Below are 23828 nucleotides of genomic sequence, written 5' to 3'. Positions count from 1 at the left end.
TACCCTCAAGTTAACAGGGACTCTCCCACCTGGAAACTTGCATCAGAGAAGGAAAAACACCCACGCAGGCAAGATGTCTGCATGTCATCTGTATTGTCACGTGAATTGCACATCCGGCACGGCTGACCTGGACACGACCTATTAGGTCACTCAGAGTCCGGCCCCTGGGGGCCAAATCAGCACCGCCACCCAAGGCTTTCCGTGGGCAGCAGCCCAGACACCTGGTCTCCCCGGGCTCCAGGGCCCGGCACCAGGAGAGGCCAGCTCATGCCTCAGGCCCTTCTGCTCCTGGGCAGCGTCTCCCCAAACGCCCCTGGAGCAACACGGTTCCTTGGAGGGTTCCTAGCTGTTCTGTGAGAAAAGGGTTCTGTGGTCAAATAAGTTTAGGAAACATGGATTAAACAAGGTTTGACAAGAAGCTTTTCTGCAGGACTTGTCAGAGCCTTCATGACAGTCCCGGCCCCCGTGGACATCCAGTGTGTATGCAGCATTTCCCAAATTTGTTTGACCACAAGACCATTTTTCTTCCCAAGGCATCTTGCAGGCGGGTGTCCGATGGGGCACCCTTTGGAAAGCACTGCCCTAAGTAAGCTGTCGGTGACCGTTAATGGGGATGGCACCTGTGTTCGGCGGAGGGCTGTGGGTATTTCATCAGGCGTTGTGCTGCGGTGAGGTGGGCACAGCCAGGAACTCAACGGTTGTGGTGATGAAAGGACAAGACGAGACTTGGCCCCCCGCGTGGTTCTGGCCTGGTACCCTCCAGAGCAGAAGCCCAGCAGGGCTGTCCCCACAACTGGGCCCCAGCTCGTCTACAGAGGGACTCAGAGTCTGATTAAGGGGGCAGGGGGTGCCCCGCACAGTGGGAGGGATGGGATGGTCACTGGCGGGCCCACCTGATGTCACCAGCCTCCAACCAAGATGGGGGTGAGGGGATGAGCTGGGGCGGCCCGGTTCCCCCTGGCCTGCCAGCCCCGTGTCCTCCGATGGGCCACCCCGTGGACAGACGGCTCACCAGGCAGAGATGAGCATCTGGCAGGTGTTGGAGGACATCCACACCAACTCGACCAGGCGGAACTGGAAGTAGCCAATGGCGAAGCCGGAGAGGACGTCGGTGATGTGGTGGCGGCCGATCATGACCCGCGACAGCCCCACGCACAGGGCCCAGAGCACCAGCAGGACGCGCAGCGGCACGGCCAGCACCAGGTGGCTCAGGAAGAACTTGGACACCATGGCCGCGCGGCTGGCGTGCCCAGCGGGAAAGGCGTACACGTCCATGGTGAGGTGGTCCAGGAGGCTGGGGCTCGACTCGAACGGGCCGCGCCGCTTGATGAGCTTCTGCACGCCGGCCACCGTCATGATGTCCAGGAGCAGGGCTGCAGGCAGGAGAGGGGGGCCCCCAGGTCGTTAGCACCACCCTGCCCCCTCCCACCCTACCCCCTCCTCCCTTGGGCCACTCGGACCTCCCAGCAAGGTTCCCACCTCGGGGCCGTCGCATGTGGCTGTTTCCTCTCCCTGGAGCACACTCCCCTGGGATATGGCGGTGGCCGTTTAGTCCCTAAGTCGTGTCTGACACTTGCCACCCCACGGGCTGTAGCCCCGCCAGGCCCCTCTGTCCGGGGGATTCTCCAGGCAAGCATACTGGGGTGGGTTGCCGTGCCCTCCTCCAGGAGATCTTCCCGACCCAGGGATCAAACCCGCGTCTCTGCATCTCCTGCATTGGCAGGTGGATTCTTTCCCACTGAGCCACTAGCGAAGCCCTCCCTGGGGTGTTCGGACAGGTAAAGGTGCTGAATGAGAGAGCAGTGACAGGGGTCTCGTGGGCCACTGTGGGCACCTTGGAGAATCTCATCCTGACCAAAGGGGCCCTGGGCTGCTGGTTTTCCCCTAAGAACTTCACTGAAGTCCCCTCCAGTCCCAAGAACAGGGTGTCACCATACCCATCTTTTCTATGTTGAAGTGAGATCCGTGCGTACAATTGTTTCCCTGGTGGCTCGGACTTTAAAGAATCCCCTTGCAGTGCAGGAGACCTGGGTTCAATTCCTGGGTTGGGAAGATCCCCTGGAGGAGGAAGTGGCAACCCACTCCAGTATTTTTGCCTGGAGAATCCCACGGACAGAAGAGCTTGGTGGGCTACCACGAAGAGTTGGACACGACTGAGCAACTAACACTATGAATATAATTAACCATTTTTAAGGGTACAGTTCAGCAGCGTCTAGTGGATTTACAGCGTTGGGCAAACACCCACCTCTCTCAAGTTCCAAAACGTTTTCATCACCCAAAAGGAAACCCAGTCCCCATTAAGCCATTGGTCCCCGTCCACCTCCCCCAGCCCCTGGCAACCCCTGATTTGCCTTCAGCTCTGTGGATTTGCCTGTCCCCTACATTTCATATGAATGGAGTCATACAATGTGAGACCTTTCGGGTCTGGCTTCTTTCCCGTACCGTAATGTTTTTGAGGCCCGTCCATGTTGCAGCAGGCATCAAAACTTCCACTCCTTTTTTATGGCTGCCTATTATTCCACTGTCTGGACCTGCCACAATTTTTTTTAATCCATTCATCTGTTGGTGGCATCTGGGTGGCCTGCCCCTTTTGGCTGTGGTGAACAATGCTGCTATGAACATTTGTGGATGAGGACTGTTTGAGAACCTGTTTGCAGTTCTTTGGGGGCACATTCCTACGGGTGGAATTGCACCATCCTGCAGTGAAGTGAGTCACTCAGTCATGTCTGACTGTGACCCCACAGACTGTACAGTCTGTGGAATTCTCCAGGCCAGAATACTGGAGTAGGTAGCCGTTCCCTTCTCCAGGGGATCTTCCCAACCCGGGGATCGAACCCAGGTCTCCTGCATTGCAGGCAGATTCTTTACCAGCTGAGCCACCAGGGAAGCCCGCCAATCATGCAGTAACGATGTGGAACTTCCTGAGAAGCCACCAAACTGTTTCCCAAGGCAGCTGAGCTCTGTTGCCCTCCCTTTACAGGGACGAGAGGAGCCCCGGAGGTTGAGCATCCTACTCTGCTCCTCTTTCTGTCCGGATACTCCCTTTCCCCTCCCTCTGACTTCCGCTCTGTCATCCTCACCGTGCTTCCCCCCTGGGCAGTAAGCAGCTCCTCGTCAGCTCTCACTCCCTCCTTCACATCATCCCTTCGTGGAGGTGGGGCCAAGCCATGTCTGTTTTGTTCACTGGCTTCTGCCCAGCATCAGACACGGAAGGGCAGGTCTCCACATGTTAGCTGAGTACTGGCTGGAGGCAGAGGGGTGGGCTTTTTCCCATTTGGGGAGCCTGAGGGAGACAGGAATCTCTATCCATTCAGTCCCCACCAGCACCCCGCTGTGTGGCCTTGGAGAGGGTGCCCTGCCTCTCTGGGCCATTAGACGAGGGCCCCAAGCCAAGGCCCCAGTTTCACCCAGGCAGCCAAGGTGGGGGCTCACAAGAGTCCCAGAGACCCAGGCTTGAGTCCCAGCCGTGGAGCCTCCTGTGACCTTGGGCAAGGCATCTAACTTCTCTCACCTCTAGGGCAAGATCACAACCACCTGCATCCAGAGATCTGGCGCGGCGCCTGCAGGGTGACTGACTGTCCTGGGTTTGCTCGGGACAGAAAGTTTTGGGGGACATAAGAGGTTCAGGGCTAAAACAGGGATGCCCCAGCAGACCAGACAAGGTGGTGCCGCCAGGGCCTGGCATACAAGGAGGGCCAGAGAAGGGTGGAAGGTCAGTATCAAACGACAGACCAGGGCAGCCTAGCGCTGGAGGCTTCCCTGGAAACTTGGCAGGAGATAACCAGAATTGTTGCCCTGCAATCATTCTTGTTCAGAAATGGGGAAAAAAAAAAATCTTTGGGGAAAAAATGACACAATTGATGTTCACTGTAGAAAACTTATAAAACAGGAGACAAAATAAAATTTTAAATCGCCTGTAATTCTGCCACCCAGAGAGAGCCACCATCCCAGAACCTTCTCTCCACCTACAGAGCGTTGATTTAATAAAAGCTGTGACGTGCTCCACACACACTGTTCTGTAACCTGCTTTTGAAACTGGCCAGCTGCAGTGTCTGGAGTGTCCCGGGGTATTTATCTGGTGGTCCGTGGGCTGGACTTCCAGGCACCTGGGTAGCACTGCGCTCCCTGGGCAGAGCAGGACTCCTCTTTCCCTGCCCTCTGCAGGGTTGCTGCTTGCAGTCTGGGCTCTTCGTTGGGGATTTGAAGCCCTGGCCTCCCTGGGGCCTGCCCCTCTCATTAGCCACAGGGCCAGCTGATGTCTGTCCATCCTGGCCACCCAGGGAGGGGGCAGAAGCAGGAAGTGGTGGATGCAGAGGCTGCTGGTCCATGGAGGCGGGGAGGAGTCTAACAGAGGGAGCCCACCTTGTTGTATGCCCCACCCCCTCCGCACCATGTTCCCATGGCAACTTGTTCCCAGGAGCTCAGACCTTCCAGCATGCAGGCTGCTAACCCAGGTTGAGGCTGGGAGCATCTGGAGTCCATGGGACACAAGGGGCCACAGTCCCAGCAGGACATAGGAGACCAAAAGGGCAGGTGGAAGTTGAAGGAAGGTGGTGGCATCTGAGCCCCTGGGACCCTGAGCCCAATGGAGCAGCGAAGGGACGAGGCCAGGCCGAGAGGAGGCAGCCAGTCCTTTCCAGGCCAGAAAGGCCGCTCCCCGACCTCATGACAGGCTGTCGCCACCTGGGGAGGAGACAGTTCACAGGTAAGGGATTAAACTTCCAGGTTTCAGAGTCACAGGTAGGGTTCCAGTCCCAGCGCCTTGGCTCAACAAGTGCCTTCACCTGTCGGAGCCTCAGTCTGCCCGCCTGTAACAAGGGTTCTCGCAGGATGAGATGAGCTCCTAGTGTCTACGAAGTACTTAGAATAGCCCGGTACGTGCTGGTCCAGGGCACAGCTGCTCTTGTTACTCCAAAGCCCCAGCCTGGCCTGAGCCAGGCTTTCAGACCCTGGAGGCTGGGCTGTATTGAGCATGTGCACCAGCAAAAGGACTTCCTTCTCTGAGGTCCCATCAGCGTCAAAATGATCTGGTTCCGAGACCCTCAGCACCTGAAGGAAGGTCACAGCACCCTAGGCTGGTGGATTGGGGATGGGACTTATGTGGACCAGGATGGGGCCCCTAAACAGAACCATGACATTGGCCACTAGGAAGATGTGGGGTGTATGTGTGTGTGTGTGAGTCGCTCAGTTGTGTCCGACTCTTTGCAAGCCCATGGACTATAGTCTGCCAGGCTCTTCTGTCCATGGAATTCTCCAGGCAAGAATACTGGAGTGGGCTGCCATTCCCTTCTCCAGGGGATCTTCCCAGCCCAAGGACTGAACCCAGGTCTCCCACATTGCAGGCAGATTCTTTACCGTCTAAGCCATGTGGGCCATCTATGTAATTAGTGACCAAGTTTCTCAGCTGAAAGCCAGGGCTTAGCAGGTTGGTGAATTCTCGCTGGCATGAATCTGCTTTCCCAGACAAGTGTGGACTGCAGCAGAGGTGCCCAGAGGAAGCCTCTGGGTTCCAGGAGGAAGCAGGGGCAAGGGGCAGCATCTGCTCTTCCACGGGCTGCCTGGGACCGGGGAGCTGGGCTCAGGGCTTCAGTCTGATGTAGAGGCTGGAGGCCAGGTGGGTTTCTGCCTTGCTGCCCGCTGCCCCCAGGCCAGGTGTCCCAGCTCTCCTCGAGGACTGTCGAGACCAATGGGCAAGGAATCGAGCTAGACCCACACCTTTCAAACTTTTTTAGCAGCAAAACATTTTTTCCCAATATAAGACAAAGCTATGATTTTTCCAATAGTCGTGTAATCAATGGGATGTGAGAGCTGGATCATAAAGAAGGCTGAGTGCCAGAAAACTGATGCTTTCGAATTGTGGTGCTGAAGGACTCTTAAGAGTCTTCTTGGATTGCAAGATCAAACCAGTCAAACCTAAAGGAAATCAACCCTGAATATTCACTGGAAGGACTGATGCTGAAACTGAAGCTACAATACTTTGGCCACCTGAGGCAAAGAGCCAACTCATTGGAAAGGACCCTGATGCTGGGAAAGATTGAGGGCAGGAGGAGAAGGGGGCGACAGGATGAGATGGTTGGATGGCATCACCGACTCAATGGACACGAGTTTAAGCAAACTCTGGGAGATGGTGCAGGACAAGGAACCCTGGCATGCTGCAGTCCAGGGTCGCAAAGAAGTGGACATGAGTTTGAGCAAACTCTGGGAGATGGTGAAGGACAGGGAAGCCTGGCGTGCTGCAGCCCAGGGTCGCAGAGAGTCCAACATGCCTGAGCGACTGAACAACAGAGACTCAGGATATGAACGGATAAGAGAAGTAGCCCCATGGCTGTCACTGGGGCTATTGGAAATGGGGGAGCGTCCCCTGTCCCCTGAGACGCTTCTGAGGCTGGCTGTGTGCCATGATTTGAAAACCCCACATCTGGGCCTTTGGAAATCTGTTATTTTTGGCTGGCTCTGTCCCTTGAGGCCATAAGGTGAAAATTGCCCCTCTGCCCTGGGCTTTCGGGGCCCTTCATTCATTCACTTGACCTATAGGTCTTGGGTCCCACTGCTTCCTGAGTGTGTTAGGCTAGGGCCAGGCCTGGGGCTGGTGAACCAGGCTGGCAGGGTACCAGACGACTGGGGGCAGGAGGGGTGCAGTAAGAGATGGGCAGTAAGTTAGATGGGGGCTTCTCTACAGGTGTGATGAACCCGTGGTCTCTCCCCCTACTCTTGCTGCTGCCGGGTTTTGAGGGTTGGGTGTAGACGAGGCTGTGGGGGGTGGCTCCCCAGCAGAGCTGATGGCCCTGGGGCCTCCCCCGCAAGCTCCCCCCACTGCACCCCCAGGCTGCCTTCCCCTCCCCCAGCACCATGGCCAGCCCTCTTGTGACTGATTCTAACACGTCAGCACATACCCTGGCGCCCGGAAATAGAAGCAAATGGCTCCGTCACTCAAGGCTCCGCGAATTCCGCTCACAGGGTATTCTTTCTGGACTGGGAGGGAGGCAGGGCCCCCTGCCCATGGGGACAGGTCTGCTTGGCAGCAAGTTCAGGGGCCAGAACCGCAGCGCTGTGGGACCCAGGCTGGTGGCATCAAGCTCACTGCCATCAAGTAGGGCAGAGGCTGCACGCCTGGGCTCCAGGATCAGAGGCGGGCCTCAAGGTCAGCTGCTTGTGAACTTCATGACCTTGGCACAGCCCTCCTGTTGAGCTTCCTCCCTTCGTTGATAGAACGGGGGTCGTTCCAGAAGCTACTCTGAAGGCTGCCTGGTCTGCAGGGCTGGGCCCCACCAACAATCTCCACTCCCTGCCCCTCTCACCAGGCGGGTGGCTCAGATGCCTAAATCCCCTTGCAGGAAGCACAACTATTACCCTGATGTGCGGGTGCCTCAGAGGTGGCAAGAACCTGCCTTGGCGCTCACTTTCTCTCCCACTCTGGTGAGCGGGGCTGCTGCTGGGGTGATCCCTCCTGGCCCCTCGAGCTTGGCTGCTCCCCCTGAGATGCCCACCATGGGACCAGTTCAGCAGCAGGGCAGGCCGGGGAGGAGGGAGGAAGGGGCAGCTGTGGACCCCGCCAGGAGCAGACAGTGCCTGGGGCTGGGAGGAGGGGTACCCACTCTTGTGGCCTCTGATCTCCCATTCTAGTCCCTCTAGGAACTGGGGAAATAGCCCAGTTGGTGCTCTGGGGGGGTGGTGGTGGTGGTGTAAATTGGTCTAAACTTTCTGAAGGGCTTTGGATTCAGACTCAGAAGTCTCTACGGCAGGCCTCCCTTGACTCAGCCCTTCCATGGGTAGGACTGTCTCCCTGGGAAATAGGGATGTGCCCCACGATTCACGGTCAAGGATGTCCATTGCAGCATCCTTCGTGATGCTGAAAACCCCGCACCAACCCGATGCCCTTGAGTTGGAGACAGATGGGCCAGACTGCGGCCAAGTCTAGACGACGGAGCGCTCTGGGGCCGCTGCGAATGATGAAGCAGATGTGTATTTATAGCCACGGAAGGACAGCTCTGGGGTTTAAGTGGAAAAGGCCAATGACCACACCGGATTTACAGTAGGATAATGCCGTTTTTGTAAAATTAAGATGTAAATGCGTCTATACGCAGTGAAAAAAGTCTGGAAGGCACCGCTCTAAATGTTAACTGTGCTTCTCACTGGGTAGGAGGATGAGGCTCATTTTTGTTGTCTTTCTGTAATTCTGCATTAACATTATTTCCTGACTGTGAAGAGGCATGACCTGTGTGCGTTTTTAAAAAGTTATTTTTACAAAAGGACAAATACTGCATGATTCCACTTTCATGGGGTCCTTAGGACAGGCAGATTCATAGAGGGAAGGTAGATCAGAGGATGCCAGGGGCTGGGGAGTTAGTGCTTAATGGGTGCAGAGTTTCAGCTGGGGAAGATGAAAGAAATTCAGGGGATGGGTGGTGGGCATGGCTGTACAATGTAATGCTATTGAGCTGGACACTTAAAAAAAGTTAAAATGGCAAATTTTATGTCTTGTGTGTTTTAGGGCATGCGTACGCGCACACAACAGTTATTTTAAAAACCGGTACACTGCTGTAAAAGAACAGAGCTCTGGGGAGGTGGGCAGTGAGCAGAGAGGCTGATGGAAGGGAAACCCTGAGAGGAGGCAGAAACACTCCAGGCATTTGGCACTGGGACCTCTGCTCTGTTGGTGTGAGCAGTGTGTGTGTGTGTGTGTGTGTGTGTGTGTGTGTGTGTGTGTGTGTGTACAAACTCGGCATCTCTCCTGACCACAGTGGCCCTGCCTTCAGTCAGACACCCTGCCCCGGCCCTCGGTGCCCAGGCTTGGGGGGCTGACACGAGTGTCCCGGTCTGTCCCTAACTCCCCTGGCTGGAAGCGAGTTCTAGAACTTTGCAGGTTTCCCTAATTCTCACCTGAAGAACCCAGATATTAAAGTGGCTTGATTCATCTCAGAAGACCGCCTGGGCGCAAGGAAAGCAAAATCATGGGTCTAGATAGAAGTCTAAGGGCACCAGGCTTGGCTGGGGGAATTGAGTGACACAGAAGGGGGCCCCCCCAATAGCTCCCCTCCCTACAAGGGGGCCTTGACCCCGTCTGGGGGCGGCCAGAGACCAACTGGAGGGAACTTTTTGCTGAGCTGCACTGAGATGATGAGAAGGGAAGGGTGGAAAACGTTCTCTTTCTGCGGAACTGAGCTGGTGTCTCTAGTTGGAGTGCTCCCGACAGTGAGGGTTTGGGATCAGTCTAAATATCTATCAACTAGGGACAGGCTATGCAAGCCTCGCGGAGGGCTTGTCACCTAAGCTGCCCCCAGAGCAGGGGCTGGGGAAGCTGAAAGAACAGATTATTTGGGGGGTGGGTGAGCAGGGGCTGGGTTGGGGGAGGGGATGCTGTGAGATGCTTGTAGGGAGTTGGCAGGGGAGTGCTGCTAGGCTGAGGGAGTTGATTCTGGTTTCCAAACCCCTCATGCTTGATGCAAAGGGATTCAGGGGGGCCCAGATGGGAGGTACGTGGCCCAGCAGGCCTGAAAGGGCCGTGAGAATGAGGCCAAGCTGGGCAAAACACAGCAGGAGGTCATTTTAGAAGCAAACAGAAACATCCAGAGGCTCATGACCCAAACTGCAGCAGCGGTTATTCCTGGGGAAGGGGCTTAAGGGAGACATTCTTTTTTTTTTTTTAACTAAAATTTTTTCTGGCCTCAAGGCATGCAGGACCTTAGTTCCCTGACCAGGGATTGAACCTTCACCCCCTGCACTGGCAGCGTGGAGGTTTAACCACTGGACCACCAAGGAACTCCTCCCTTGCTTTGTCATCTGTCCTGGCTTGAATTCTCCTTATCGTAAGGATATATAATGAAAAGGCGCTCAACGCCACTTATCACTAAGGAAGCACAAATCAAAACCACCATGAGACACCACTTTTCACACCCATTAAAACAGCTATTATTAAAAAAAAAAAAATGCTGGCCAAGAACACTTGTGGAGAAATTGGAGCTTTTGTGCACAGGTGGCAGGAATGTAAAACTGTTCTTCTGCTGTGGAAAACAGCCTGGGGGGTTCCTCAAAAATTAAACCTGGGTTACCATCTGTTCCAGCAATTCCATCCTGGGTGTACACCCGAAAGAAGTGAAAGCATGGGCTTGTACAGATATTTGTACCCTCGCGTTCAGAGCAGCGTTATTCAAAATAGCCAGAAGCTAAAAGCAACCCAAGGGTCCACTAACAGATGTTGGATAAGCAAAACATGGTCCCTCCACACCATGGAGCACCACTCAGCCTTAAAGAAGGAGATGCTGACACCTGCTACGGTGCGGCTGCACCCTGAGGACAGGGTACTTAGGGAAACAAGACAGACACTGGACAGACGCTGTGCGGCGCCACCGACACGAGGTCCCTAGACGAATCCGATTCACAGAAGCAGAAAGTGCGGGTGCTGGGTGCTGCGGGCAGAGGGGTGGGGAGTTAGTGTTTATGGACATAGAGGCTCAGCCTGGGAAGATCGCCAGGTTCTGGAGATGATGGTGGTGGTTGCCCAACAGTGAGGATGTGCTGAACGTTCTTGCTGTTCGGTTGCTAAGTCGTCTCTGACTCTGTGGACAGTAGCCCCGCTGGGCTCCTCTGTCCGTGGGATTTCCCAGGCAAGAGTACTGGAGTGGGTTGCCGTTTCCTTCTCCCGGGATCCTGCCGACCCAGGGACGGAACCCAAGCCCTCTGCACTGGCAGGCGGGTTCTTCGCCGCTGAGCCGCCTGGGAAGGCTGTACTGCATACTGGTGTACCCTTAAAAACGGCTGGAACGGTGAGTTCTAGGTTACGGCTATTTTACCACGACAAAAAAAGGACATTCAAAAAAAGGAATATATAGTTTTCATAATCAGGGACATTTCAATTAGGATTGTTTTGTAGATCATGGAAATAAGACATGGAAACCATTTCCTCCTGAAGATGGGCCCGGGGGGAAACCAGGATGGGTCTGGTGAATGGGAATGGCCTAGGTACCCTACTACCTGCCTGCTTTGGGGTCATGAAGCCGGGCATTGCAGAGAAAGGACAAAGAGGGGATCAGGTCACGTCACAGGTGCCTAGAGCTTGGAGGGGACCTGGATCGACCCTGGACCTGGGACTTCTTTTGACGATGGCAATGGTGATGAGGGTGCTAATGTTGATTGCCTTCCATAAGCATTAGCTGGCGTGGGTATGTGCCATGTGTAATTCTTCAGGGGAGTATCCCAGCAACCCACTAGACAGATGAGGAAAATGAGGCTCAGAGAGGCCAAGTTACTTGCTCCAGGTCCCACAGCAGGGCTGGGATGTGCACCCAGGTCCAGCCAACTCTGGAGCCAAGCCCGTGCCAGCTGCTAAGACCCCTTTTGGCTTTGAGGCTTCCAGGTCTGTGCAACACATCATAGCCCTCTGCAAGGGAGGTGGATTTCGGGGAGCAGAAGGGAGGACTTCCTCCCGGCCCGGCTGGGACTCTCCCGGGTCCAGTGGCTGGAGCTCCGTTTCCCAAGGCTCCTGAGTTTTACCCTTTGGGGCCGAGGAGAGCCCGGGTCCCAACGGTACAATGGAGGCTCTGCCCCCAGGATTCTGCTGGATCCCTGGTGCTCAGAGTAGGCAGGCAGGCCTGGGCTGGGCCCCTCATCCCTCTGGGCCCTGCAGTGCCCACGTCCACCTGCCACCCACTGTGCCTGGTGCTTTGCCAGCTCCTCTTGAGTCCCCACCACAGCCCTGACGCCCCATGTACAGATGAAGAAACTGAGGCTCAGCGATGGGAACTGACTTGACCAGAGTGAGGAAGGGTCAGGGAGAGGACCAGGACAAGTCCACACCAACCTCAGGGCTCCAGGGTTGAAAGCCCCTGCCCCCAGGCCCAGGGTCCCAAAGACTAAGGGATAGACTGCTCTGTGCAGCTTTCCCTCAAGGGCGGTCTGCCGTCCTGGGCAGAAGGCAGTGTGGGCAGCTGCTCTTGGCAGGGCAGGGCAGAGCCGTGGGTCAACCCAGCTTGGTTATTTGCTGCTTTTCTGGGTCCACATCCCCACCGAGAATGCAGGTCCACAGACCACCCTGCCTGCTCTGAGCAGTTTCTCTGGACCAGGCTCTTTTTTCCTCCATGGTCTTGGTACCTGGATACACCAGCAAAACTGCTGGTAAAAGGGAGACCTCTCTGCAGGTATCTCCTCAATGTGGACTGGTCTGCCCGACCTGCAGACCAAAAGGGAGCAGGAAGGCAAGGGGTTTGTAGCCTAGAGGACTTGTCTTGGTTCCTGGGTCTACCACTTACAGATATGTGGGGTTGGACAAATCCCTCGACTCCTGTGAGCCTCAGTTAACTCATCTGTGTAGTGGGTATATTAAAATTTACATTATACTATCATTAAAAAGATTTTAACATCATGAAATACAAGACATCCACGGCATAGTACTTGGTATCTAAGTGGAGCTCACTAAATGATGTTTTTAAAAACTGAGAAACAACTATCCTTCTTGTTCAAGAAGGGAGAGTTCTCGAATCCTGCTCTCTGTCCTACAAAACAAACAACTTTGCGTGCACAGAATCTGGTTGCTAGTAAAAGCCGGAAGCCTCGTCCTGACAGGCCAGAGTGGTGTCAGTTCCAGTCCCAGCTCCATCACTAACTAGCCACATGGTTGAGGGCAAAGCGTCTCTGTTTGCCTCAGTTTCTCCCTCTTTAAACAGGGAGAATAGCAGCTTCTCCCTGGGCGTTGTGGTGAGGATGATACGTGATGACGTGGTTTATGAAAAACCAGGCACATAGTAAGCGCTGAATAAATCACCAGCACAGCTTCACCACTTCCAACATCACACATGGACGGACCATGCGGACGGGTCTAGGGAGCGGGGTTGAGAGAGAAGCTCAAGGACACTTTCCCACGCTCGTCCTTGGACACCAGGCAACCTGACCGCACCCTCCCTTCACAGTTTTCTTGAGTCACTGCTCTGTCTGAGGCTTCAACGGGCACTAGATGGCAAAACCATGGTTCTGCACTGCCCCCCAAAACCCCCCGGCCACCGTGCTCTGCCCCTCCATCCCAAGCCCAGGGCTTTCCAGGTGCCCGGAAAGAGCACAGGCCGGGATGTCAGGCAAGACTTGGTGCAAATCTCAAGTTCTGAAGTCTTGGCCATGTTGCTTTATTTCCAGGAGGCTTAGTTTCCTCATCTGCGAAGTGGGAATGGGAAGGGCAGCAGCCACGTTGTGACTGCTTATTTGGGAATAACAGCAAGTAACGGGGATCATTTAGGAACAAGAACAAGAAAACACTGAGGTACCAGACCCGGCATCTCCTGCGTGAAAGTCTGCTACTTCGCCCTTCCCGCATCCCACCAGCAGCACCCACCCCAGATGCTCTGAGACCTGAGCGGGAAGACTCACAGCTACTCTAACTTCTCCTGGATGGCAGTTCTCAGGGGTCCAACCCACATCCCTTCGGTACTGGGACCCCTTGTCAGTGTTGGCTTAGCCTGAGCCATGCCCCCTCGCCCCCTACTTGTGTCCTAAATGGTGGCTGTGCTGAGAAGTGCCCGGAGGTTAACATGGCCCAGCTTGGAGGGTGGCGGCAGAGGGGCCCGAGCACCTTGGGGATCTGGAGGCGCCCGGAGGGTGGGCCAGATGGGGGCTGGGCATTACCTCCTGGGTAGAGGGGAGGGCCTGCCTTCCACATGGGCCCACGTGGCACCTGGCACGGGGCAGTGCTCGACCGAAAGACGCCGGTGGCAAAGACTTTGCAAACAAACCAAAGCTCCCCAGGTCCTCTCCTCCAGCGACTCCCCGAGGGAAGAGGCAGGTAAGCACTCCAGGAGGCCCTGAGTGGGTGGGAGCCCCAGATTGCACCCCCACGCCCGCCAGGGATCCCAGAGGGCTTTCAGGGTCCCTGAGCCAAGCAGGGTGATGGGGGAGGGTGGGCAGCTCCCAACTGCTGCCTGCAAGCAGCCTAGGAACTCAAGGACCTATCCATGGGATGGGAGTGACAGGGTTAGACATCCCACTCCAGAGCACCCGCCAGACTCCTGGACACATCCCTCAAGGCCTCCGGCACCCCCTCCAAATTGCTTCTGGTCAGCGATGTGCTTTGCCCAGGGCAGAGCTCTTCCTCAGAAGTTCCCGCTGGGGCTCTGCATTCTCAAGGCTCCCACTTTGCAGGGGACTATGGTCTGGACATCCTCAGCTCCCTCTTTCCCCAAGCCGGAGGCTTGCCTATTTCTGGGGCACCCTTCCTGCTAGCCTCATTAGATTGTTCCAGTCAGTTTCTGAGGGACCCCACTGGCCCTGGCAGGGGCGGGGTGGGTCCGGCTCCCTCCCAAGGCCTGGCAGGGTGGGTGGCGGACGACGGGCGGGTGCACTCACCCAGAAGCAGGTTCATGAGCACCTCCTGGCCGGCCAGCGTGCTGCTCTTCACCAGGCAGAGGATGGTGCCCCCGATCCAGGGGACGCCGTGGCCCGTGATGCCGATGAGCTTGACCATGGAGCGGGCGCTGGCCCAGGACGCGGCCCGGCCGGCGCACACCCCCAGGCGCTTGGACATGCAGATGTCAATGGCCAGCAGGGAGTTGAAGGCGATGCCCTTGAAGGAGGGGTTCAGCTGCATGCAGTCCTCCTCAGGCAGCTGCTGGGACTGGCGCCGCTCGCGGGCCCCGTCCCCAGGGGCTGGGGGCTGTGTCGAGGGGCCCGAGGCCTTCCTGCCCGAGCTGCGGGGCTCCGGGGCCCCCTTGGGGGGCTGGTTCAGGGACAGGAACTCGGCCCGGTTGAGGACGTTGCTGCGGTCCCGGGCCCGGGCCCGGCTCTGGGAGGCTGGCATGGTTGACGATCGCCTGGCAAGGGCCGGTACCAGCCTGGCCGCGAGGCCCTTCTCCCTCAAAGACAGGAGCGCCGGAGCCGCCCCTGCTCTCTGCCTCCCTGCTGGCTCCTCGGCAGATGTTAAATATAGAGAGCAGGCCTGCACATGGCTGTTTACCTCCGGCTGCCACTGGGCTCCTGGGGAATGTCAGTGCCAGCCGGGCAGCCAATCGAGCCCCCCAGTGCCGGCCAGCGCCAATGGAGCCACCGGGAGGCAGACGCGTCCACAGCTGCGGCCTGGCTGCCTCGGGCCTGGGCTATTTAAATCTCCCAATGGCTCGCTCTGGGGGGACCTGGGGGACTCTGGGAAATGTAGTCCTATAGGTCTGGCCTCGGCTGAGCCCCTAGCCAGAGGCCCAGCGGTGGGCCCCTGACTTACCCCTGCTTTAATCAGCTTCCTTCTGAGCAGTCCAGAGCCCGGAGAGCCAGGCCCACTTGCCCCACTGGCCTGGATGGCTTGGATCTGGTCCCATGGACCAGACAGCAGAGCCCAGGCCAGAGGCTTCTCCGGACAACAGATGGGGTGAATGATGTCACTGACAGCATCATTCTGGGTCTGCTGGGGGCGGGGCTGAGCCCAGCCCCTCCCCTCCGTGCCAGCATTTCATTAAGCTGGCAGGCTGGGTTTTGACATTTTTCAGTCTTGAATTTGGCTTCAGTGCACGACTGTTCAATCTGTAAGACTTGATTTCCATTCGAGGGAAGGGTAATGAATTGGTTGGTAATGGATCTGCCCCTTGGAGGTGGCCTCCGCTGCCTGGAGCTTTGTGGAGGATGGGATCACTGTAGCAGCTTCAGGCAACCTGTAAATATTTTCCGAGCTCCTGGTGCCACACAAGGTGCCTGGCACTGTAGCAAAGGGAACACACCACGTGCATCCCTGCCCCCTGGAGAAAGTATAGTTCAGCAGGTATTAAATGAATGACATGTGTGAATGATTGCAAGCATCACGCGGATATGTTTCAGGATCATAGAACAGGGCCCCAGGCCTGGCCTGGGGGTCGTGGGGGGCTTTCCCCCGGAAGGAAGAGCAGGTGAGTGGCCTCAGATAGGGGAGAGCCTTCCTCCTGCCTGCTGTGAGGTCTGGGAGCCCGCGTGGTGGTACATGGACCGAGGGGGCAAGAGAGGCTGCCAACCCAGAGAAGAGCAGGCCAAGAGCGATTTGAGTTGGAGGATTCAGGGTTTGATTCGGGCCTCCCTCGCTGTGGAAACCCAATCTGACAGCCCTTTAAGGGCTGACCGGGCCTGGGCTCAAACGGAAGCCGCTGGTTTAGGGCAACCAGCAGAGTTAGAAGCTAATGCCCTGGTGTCATGATTTATTATAGCAGCCAAGGCCTGGGATGAGGACAGGATTCCTTCCAAGCATGGAGCCCCCTCCTGCCCCTGGGAAGCCCCAGGCCCACCCCACAGCCTCGCAGGGAGCAGGTCCACAGACTCCCAAGGACAGGAAGCCGCCTGGGTGGCGTGCGTGCTCTCTGGTCGCCTGGGACCAGCCTGGGGGCTCCAGAGTCAGACAGACGGGGGATGACCTGGGGCTCTGCCACCAACTAGCTGTAGGACCTCTAGCAAGTCACTTGGCCTCTGTGGGCTAGTCTTTTTTGTTTTTCCTCTTGTAACACAGGAATACTAGTGTCCACCTTCCAAGGGCTATTGTGAAGTCAGAGAGATGATGTAAAATGCTGAGCAGGGTCCCTGCCACGTAGCGAGCCTTCAAGACTCTGGGTTAGGAACCGGTCTTTTTTACAAAGGCGGCAAAGACCTCTCTCCCTCTGAGTGACTCTTTCAGAAGCACCTACCTGCCCCCCTGAAGTCTGGCCCCTCCTCCATACCTGGCTGGTGAGAAGCCAGACCCCAGGAATCCTTAGTCTGGGGTTCCTTGTGGATTCCTGGCACTTCTCTTCCAGAATGTTCCACTCAGACCACGCAGCCACAGAGGAGGATGTCCCAGACTGAGTCACATCCCACCTTCCTGGGTGTGGCCATGATGACCTGCGTGGCCCCGTCCTGAACCCGGACGGATGCACGTGAAGTCGGATGCAGAACGCACGGCGAGCGGGCAGCGTACCGTGGCCTCTCTGTGTTCTAGCTTATGACACCATGTAACCAACCTTCCGGCGAGGTCATGATGTCATGCCCACTTTACAGATGAGGAAGCTGAGGCTCAGTGGGGTGAAACCCAGAAGAGGTGAGGCCCAACTCCCAAGAGCCCCTGGGACCTCCAGACTCAGATGTTGCAAGCCACAGGGACTGGGATGTGCCCGTTCAGCTTTCCACCAGGGCATTCACCCCACTCTTCCTGGGTGGGGACCATGATCCAGGCTGACCTCGGGAGGGAAGGAGGAGCCCAGCCCAGAGAGGGGCTATTAATATCCAGAGGCCTGTGTCAGCATCTTGGCCTGGCAAGAGCTGCTGGCAGGTTCCCAGGGCTTCAGTGGGCTCCATTCTGGGGAGGGCCATGGAGTCTGACTGGACTTTGGCCCAGGAGTGGTGAAAAGTGGGCTTTGGATTGGGTTAACCCTGGGTGCAAACCCCAGCTCAGCTTCCTCTACTTTACTGACCACAGATACGTCCTGCCAGCACTCCTGGCCTCTCTTTCTCCCCCAGGGGGCTCACTCAGACCGAGACCTGCCCCTCCATCTGTAAGCTGGGGTGACCCAGTTCACCTTCTCAGGCAACTGAGAAGCAGGCAACATCCCTTTATGAGCTCCTACCACAGGCTACACCATCCCACTTCTGAGCATCTTAGAATTCATTCATCCATCGAATTGATGCTTTCATTGATCTCTTCCTGCTTATAGTTCTGTATAGTTGGGGAGATAGTATATACACCTGTGAAATAACTAGCCAGTTTCCAAAACAATATATTTTTACCAATAGCCTTATTTTTCCTTATCGTCAAATGTTACAGTCTTACAGCAATAAAGTCAATGAATACAGATGATGTAATACAGGTGTAACCCTGGACTGCCTCGGTGGTCCTTCGGTTTAGACTCTGCGCTTCCACTGTAGGGGAACAGGTTCCATCCCTGGTCAGGGAACTCAGAGCCTACACACTGCATGGTGCTGCAAAAAAAAAAATGTAACTCTATTGCCTGGGTGCCACAACTGTTAACATGAGAACGGTCAGGTTACAAAGGAATTTGCACTTCTCGTTTCCAATTATTGAAATGTTTTACGACAACCAAGTATTACTTTAACAATCAGAAAGAATATCTATAAACTGTATCTATGTATAGCAAATACAGAGATAAACAAATATGCATTTAAAATATGACTGTATTTATATATCCTTTTAACCTCTCCCTTTTCATGTAACAATATAGACCTGGCAATGTCTCCATGACAACCCATCAGTTTTCAACGACTGCTTGGTACTTTGTCATGTGGATGGGCCAAACTTTGTAGAAGCAATTCTCTGTTTTTAGACATGTAGATTGTTTCTACTTTGTGACTATTCAAAACTATTAAGCACTAGATGGCATAGCCATCCTTACACACACACCCCTGTGCACTTAGGCAGAATATAAATAAGTGGCTACAGCAGCAAGTACCAGATAAAACGGTGTGTTTGGAAGCAACCCCGTGAGATCTGATGGGTCAACCTAAGCCACCTACCGCAGTGCCCAGACCCAGAAAACCAGGACAAGGTCAGAGACACTTCTAGCCAACATGGCACGTCTAACCACACTCTTCTTGTGTTAGAGCCGAGGAAGAAAAGGCTAGAGTGGTGACATCACCTACGAGGCCACAGAGCTGATCAAGCAAGACCAGAGTTAAGATGTGGGCTGGCTGATCCCTATAACTCTGAGCCAGAAGGCTGTCTTCCCAGCCGTGAGTTTTTCCGTTTCCCACAGTTTTTCTGTTCCCTATCCACTTGGCCTCATTTGTCACTCACTCATTCGCTTACTCTTGGAACACTTAATTTTTTTTTTTTTCCTGACTTTGTGGCAGGAGGGATCTTAGCTCCCTGTCTAGGGATTGAACCTGTGCCCCCTGCACTGGAACCACAGTGTCTTAACCACTGGCCCACTAGGGAAGCCCCTGGAACACTTTTTGGGGTCTGCTATATGTCAGGCCCCCCTCCCCACACAAGAGCAATGGGCAGGACAGAGGTGGCCGCATGCCTGCAGACCACCTGGCCTCTCTGAACCATCGCCTCACCTGGCCCTTGGTCCGTATAACTTCTCTCTTCTAGCACTGTCCGTTACTGAGAGAGGAGTGTGTGGTGTGCAATGAAGTGACTCAGGACAGCCTAAAGTCCTTGCCCCAACCGCTGGGCTACACGGCCTGTGACTTGAAGGCAGGAGAGGTTTTCTGGCCACATCCTGGGGCCTAGAGCTGCTTATACATCATAGACACTTGCTATTCATTGTCTCTAAATGTTTAAGATAGATCGACTACTACTACTGAGCGTATTTATCAATAACTTGTACTCAACGTTGCTCCTCGGCAGACTCAGAGCTAAACCTGTGCTCAACTGTTGCTGCAACTTCATAGGCTTTTAGTCCCAGAGGCACAAACGAGAACAGCAGAGCTCAGAGGTGAAGGGGTTCTCTTTGAATCATGGCGTGAGCCAGTGGGCTACCTCGGGGTTCAAAGTCACCCCAGTACCCCTTACCCTCTCCTGCCCTTTAATTCTCTCCTTGGTCAGTTTCCTTTCTAACCCGTCATACGCTCACTTACTCTGCATGGGTTTAGCACCCGTGTCCTCCTAGCAGAGTGAGAGCCCATGAGGCAGGGCCTGTTGTCTGTTCCTTTGGGGGCACAAGGTGTCCAGGGAGCCTGGAATCTAGGTGGTGTTATTGCTTAGTCGCTCAGTCGTGTCCAGCTCTTTGTGACCCCATAGGTTGTAGCTCACCAGGCTCCTCTGTCCATGGGATTTTCCAGGCAAGAATACTGCAGTGGGTTGCCATTTCCCTCTCCAAGGATCTTCCCGACTCAGGGATCGAACCCACGTCTCCTGGATTGGCAGGCAGATTCTTTACCACTGAGCCACCTGGGAAGCCCAGGTGGCCCCTAGCAGGAGCTCAGGAAACGTATATGGAATGACTGGCTGGCTGGGCTCTGATCTGCAGAGATGGATGGCCATGCGGAGGCGAGCTATCCGGGGGTGATGGCCGCAAAAAGAGGACGGGAGGGGTGAGAAGCTCCACTCTGGGGAGAGGCAGAGCTGGAGGGGAGAGGAGGGAGGGGCAGCCTTGCGAAAAGCATCTTTCATCACCGCCTCCCCCCACCCCGCCTGCTCCCGCCCCGGATCGCTTTCTCAGTTCGCATTTCCAAGGCCGCTCCTGGGTTATTTCGGTCGGGAAACCTGATCCTTCGCTGGGTTTATTTTAGCACCTTGGAGAACTCCCAGTGCCGCACCCGATCCGAGGCCGCACCCAGCCTGCTGACCACGCCTCCGTCCCCGTCGCTCGCGGCGGCGGGGCGCGCGGGGGGGCCGGGCCGAGCAAGCCTCGGAGGCGCGGCGTCCGCGTCCTCCCGCACCTGCGGCGCGCGGGACGGTGATGCCCAGCCCCGCCGCCGCGAGGATGCTCGGGCGGGGCGGGGCCGCCGGGGGGCGGGGCCAGGTGACCGGGTGGGAGGCGGGGCACCCGTGCTCGCTGCCCGGGCAGCTGCCGGGACCTGGGCGCCGCTGCTCCCTCCTGCCGGGACGGGGTGCGTTCGAGAGACCTGAGAAGGCGTTTGTCGCTCCGAACTGCGGCTCTGATGGCGAAGCCGGGGACGCGGACTGGCCCTTGCGCTCCAGGCTGGGAGAAGCAAGCCCTTCCCCGCCCTCCCTGCTCATCCCACAGGCTCATTAAGGATCCTCTCCAGCCCCAAAATAACATCCAGCACGCACACGTGCACAGACATGCACACTCACACACGCCCCTACGGCCCACCCACGTGGGCCCAAACGTGCTCCCCCCTACACTCACCGTCACACACACATCCGCACGGACGCACACTCTCACCCACAGACACACCGGCTCACATCCACCCCCACAGCCACGCATGAACGTGCACCATCGTGCACATTCACACAGACGTACACTCGCACAACCAGCAAACTGCCCTCTGCACTCACACACACTCTCACATACATCGTCAGACAAGGCACACACCTCCATACACAATAGACACACAATCTCACCTACACCCACACCACTTGTGGTCACTCACATGACTACACAACTCATACATGCACCCACATGGACACATGACGTGCATACCCCCTCCCAGACACACAAATGCACCCCACCATTATACACAACTGTCACGTATACAAACTCACACCGTCACACACACTCATTTACACACACAGTCACCCACACACTCTAACTGCATCACACACCATCACACCCCTCACACCCCTGGAACATGCATCCTTCACCCTCCCCTCCCCAAGGTCCCTACTGGACACGCACATCAAAGCAACTTACTCATACACGTCCTAATTTATAGCAATCAATACTTACTCATAACTGTTTCAAGCATGAATTTGTACCTATTTATTATTCATGTTAATTAATACCTCCATTCATCATTCTTGGCATCTCTAGGGCCCACGGGGATGTGAGTGCTGAGGGGAGCAAGTCTGTTGTCTGTCTGGGCCCTGGCTGTGTTCCCCAGTGTCTTCTGAGGGCCCAGCCCAGGGGTCCAGTCAATACGGGGGAGGGAATACATGGGCCTGAGATGGTGGGGAGGCCAGCTGATCAGACCTAGAAGAAATGTGTGCCTGAGCCTTTGGCTGGAGCGGCCACCCCAGGCACCTGGTTTTATGCAAGGCCCCATGACGCATATTTGCCCCCGCAGAGAGAGTGAGGTTATCATGGACCTGGGGGCCAGGAGGCCTGGCTTCTAGTCCTAGAGCCCTCCCTGCGTGACCTTGCCGGGCCCGTGTCTCCCTCTGTAGGGGAGACTAGCTCAGAGCCTGCTCTGAGATCCCGGCTGTGCCGGCTTGGCCAGTCTGAGCCCACTGCCTGCAGAGGTGAGGTGTCTCAGCTATGCCAGGTGGGCCCTGTAGCCTCCTCACCTCTTGACATGTCCCCCTCCAGCCACCTGCCTGGCCCACCAACCCTGCCTGCCTGTCTCCCAAGTGGACATTTCAAGCCTCACCATTGGCTTCCTGTCTGGTCCTGAACAGTTAAGGATAGAACCCTGTCTCCCAGGGCAACAGAATTCCAGCTCTTATAACATTTCCTTCTGCAAAACAAGGGCTTTCCCACCTGTGAAATGCCTTTCTGGTCTCATGAAGACTGCACCCTTGAGGCTGAGAGCTCTTGGAGGACCAGCTGTGGTCTTGCGGATGGTGACTGCAGCCATGAAATTAAAAGACGCTTGCTCCCTGGAAGGAAATCTATGACAAACCTAGACAGCGTATTCAAAAGTAGACACATCAATTTGCTGACAAAGGTCAATGTAGTCAAAACTATGGTTTTTCCTGTAGTCATGTATGGATGTGAGAGTTGGACCATCAAGAAGGCTGAGCACTGAAGAACTGATGCTTTCAAACTGTGGTGCTGGAGAAGACTCTTGAGAGTCTCTTGGACTGCAATGAGATCAAACCAGTCAATCCTAAAGGAAATCAACCCTGAATATTCATTGGAAGGACTGATGCTGAAGCTGAAGCTCCAATACTTTGGCTACCTGATACAAAGACCCTGATGCTGGGAAAGATTGAAGGCAGGAGGTGAAGGGGACGACAGAGGATAAGATGGTTGGATGGCATCACTGGCTCAATGGACATGAGTTTGAGCAAACTCTGGGAGATAGTGGTGGACAGGGGAGGCTGGCATGCTGCAGTCCATGGGATCACAAAGAGTTGTATGACTTAGCAGCTGGACACCAACAACTGCAGGGAATGCTGGTGAGAATGCCTGCTACAGCGAATCCCCCGGCACCACGAGCCAGGTGGGTGGTTTCCATCCACTCCTCCTTCTTCATCAGGCTCAGTATCCTCATATGTGGAATGGGCTGGTGATGGGACTGGCTTATGGGGTTGTCATGGAGAGCCATGAAGCTGGCGTATGCAGAGGCCCTGGCTCCAGTGATGCTCAGTGAGGAGACCCTGCATTCAGCTTTCCTGCAGACCTGGGAGGGCTTTGGACTCGTTGACACTGTGTGTTAAAACCCATCTCAGGGAGTTCCCTGGTGGTTCAGAGGCTAGGACTCTGAGCTCCCCATGCAGGGGGCCTGGGTTTGATTCCTGGTCGGGGAACTGGCTCCCACATCCTGAGTGCCGCAGCTGCGACCTGGCACAGCCAATGAATATGTGTGTGTTTATATATATAAACCCAGCTAGGTGGGGTCAGGCTGTTTCTCCCTCTGGTTTGCTGTGTGATTTTGGGTTTTTACGACCTCTCTGGGCCAGCGTGCTGCAAACTGAGGTACCTTGTCCTCCCACCAACGGCATTAAGAGCTCCCAAGTTGCCACGTTGGGGAGTTCACCATCCCCGAGGAGGGGTTGGGGTCATGCCTCCTGACCTCTGCTCTTTCCCCTTCACCGGTGACATCAACGCAGAGGAGTCTGGGGAGACTGAGGTCTGGGGGGGCATGTGAGCGTCCCCGTGGTGCTGGGCACATCACAAGCAGATGACCCCTCCCTCTTTTCTGCAGACGCTAGCTTTTCAGTCTCGTGTGGAGGCCTCATGGGCCCTCACATATGCTGAGACAGCCGTGGGTCTGTGCCCAACACCCACAGACTCCAGAAAACGCTGAGCAGGAAGCAGGGCTGCGCGGAGAGGCAGGAGGGCTGGAGGGCTGAGAGCTAGGGAAGCCGCCGGACCTCAGAGGGCCCGTGGGGAGCCGGGGCAGGGGAGGCAGGTGTGGGCTGGCCCTTTCAGACCCTCCATCGCTCAAGGCGGGCCCCAGGGGTGCCCGTCCTTAGCTCAGAGCCTGGGAAAAAGGCCCCCAGACACCGCCTGTGTTCTCCCTCTGCAGAACTGGCCCTTCAACTAGCCCAAGACAAAACACAGCCTAGGAGGCGACGTGGAAGAGGAGGCATCTCTGGGATTGAGGGTCAGGGGTTT

At 55.9% G+C, this 23828-nt stretch overlaps 1 protein-coding gene across 1 annotated transcript; it reads right to left on the bottom strand.

The window, feature by feature from the left end:
- On the bottom strand, positions 74-15298 carry PLPP7 (phospholipid phosphatase 7 (inactive)). The gene is made up of 2 exons (XM_018055999.1): positions 14326-15298; positions 74-1373 (listed from the first exon to the last, which is right to left on the bottom strand). The coding sequence occupies exons 1-2, from the start codon at positions 14774-14776 to the stop codon at positions 1009-1011; spliced, it is 816 nt and encodes a 271-aa protein (XP_017911488.1). The 5' UTR covers positions 14777-15298; the 3' UTR covers positions 74-1008.

Source organism: Capra hircus, chromosome 11 (genome assembly GCF_001704415.2).
Source record: "Capra hircus breed San Clemente chromosome 11, ASM170441v1, whole genome shotgun sequence".
NCBI lineage: Eukaryota > Metazoa > Chordata > Mammalia > Artiodactyla > Bovidae > Capra > Capra hircus.
Note: the sequence above shows the minus strand (reverse complement) of the source record. Positions and strands in the feature narration are given on the sequence as shown.

What these genes read in the sequence shown, in the direction of transcription:
- PLPP7 (XM_018055999.1), bottom strand. Translation starts at nt 14,776, where the DNA reads ATGCCAGCCTCCCAGAGCCGGGCCCGGGCCCGGGACCGCAGCAACGTC. An exon ending in GCTCATGAACCTGCTTCTGG is followed by an intron (nt 1,374 to 14,325) that starts GTGAGTGCACCC and finishes TCCTGCCTGCAG; the next exon opens with CCCTGCTCCTGGACATCATG.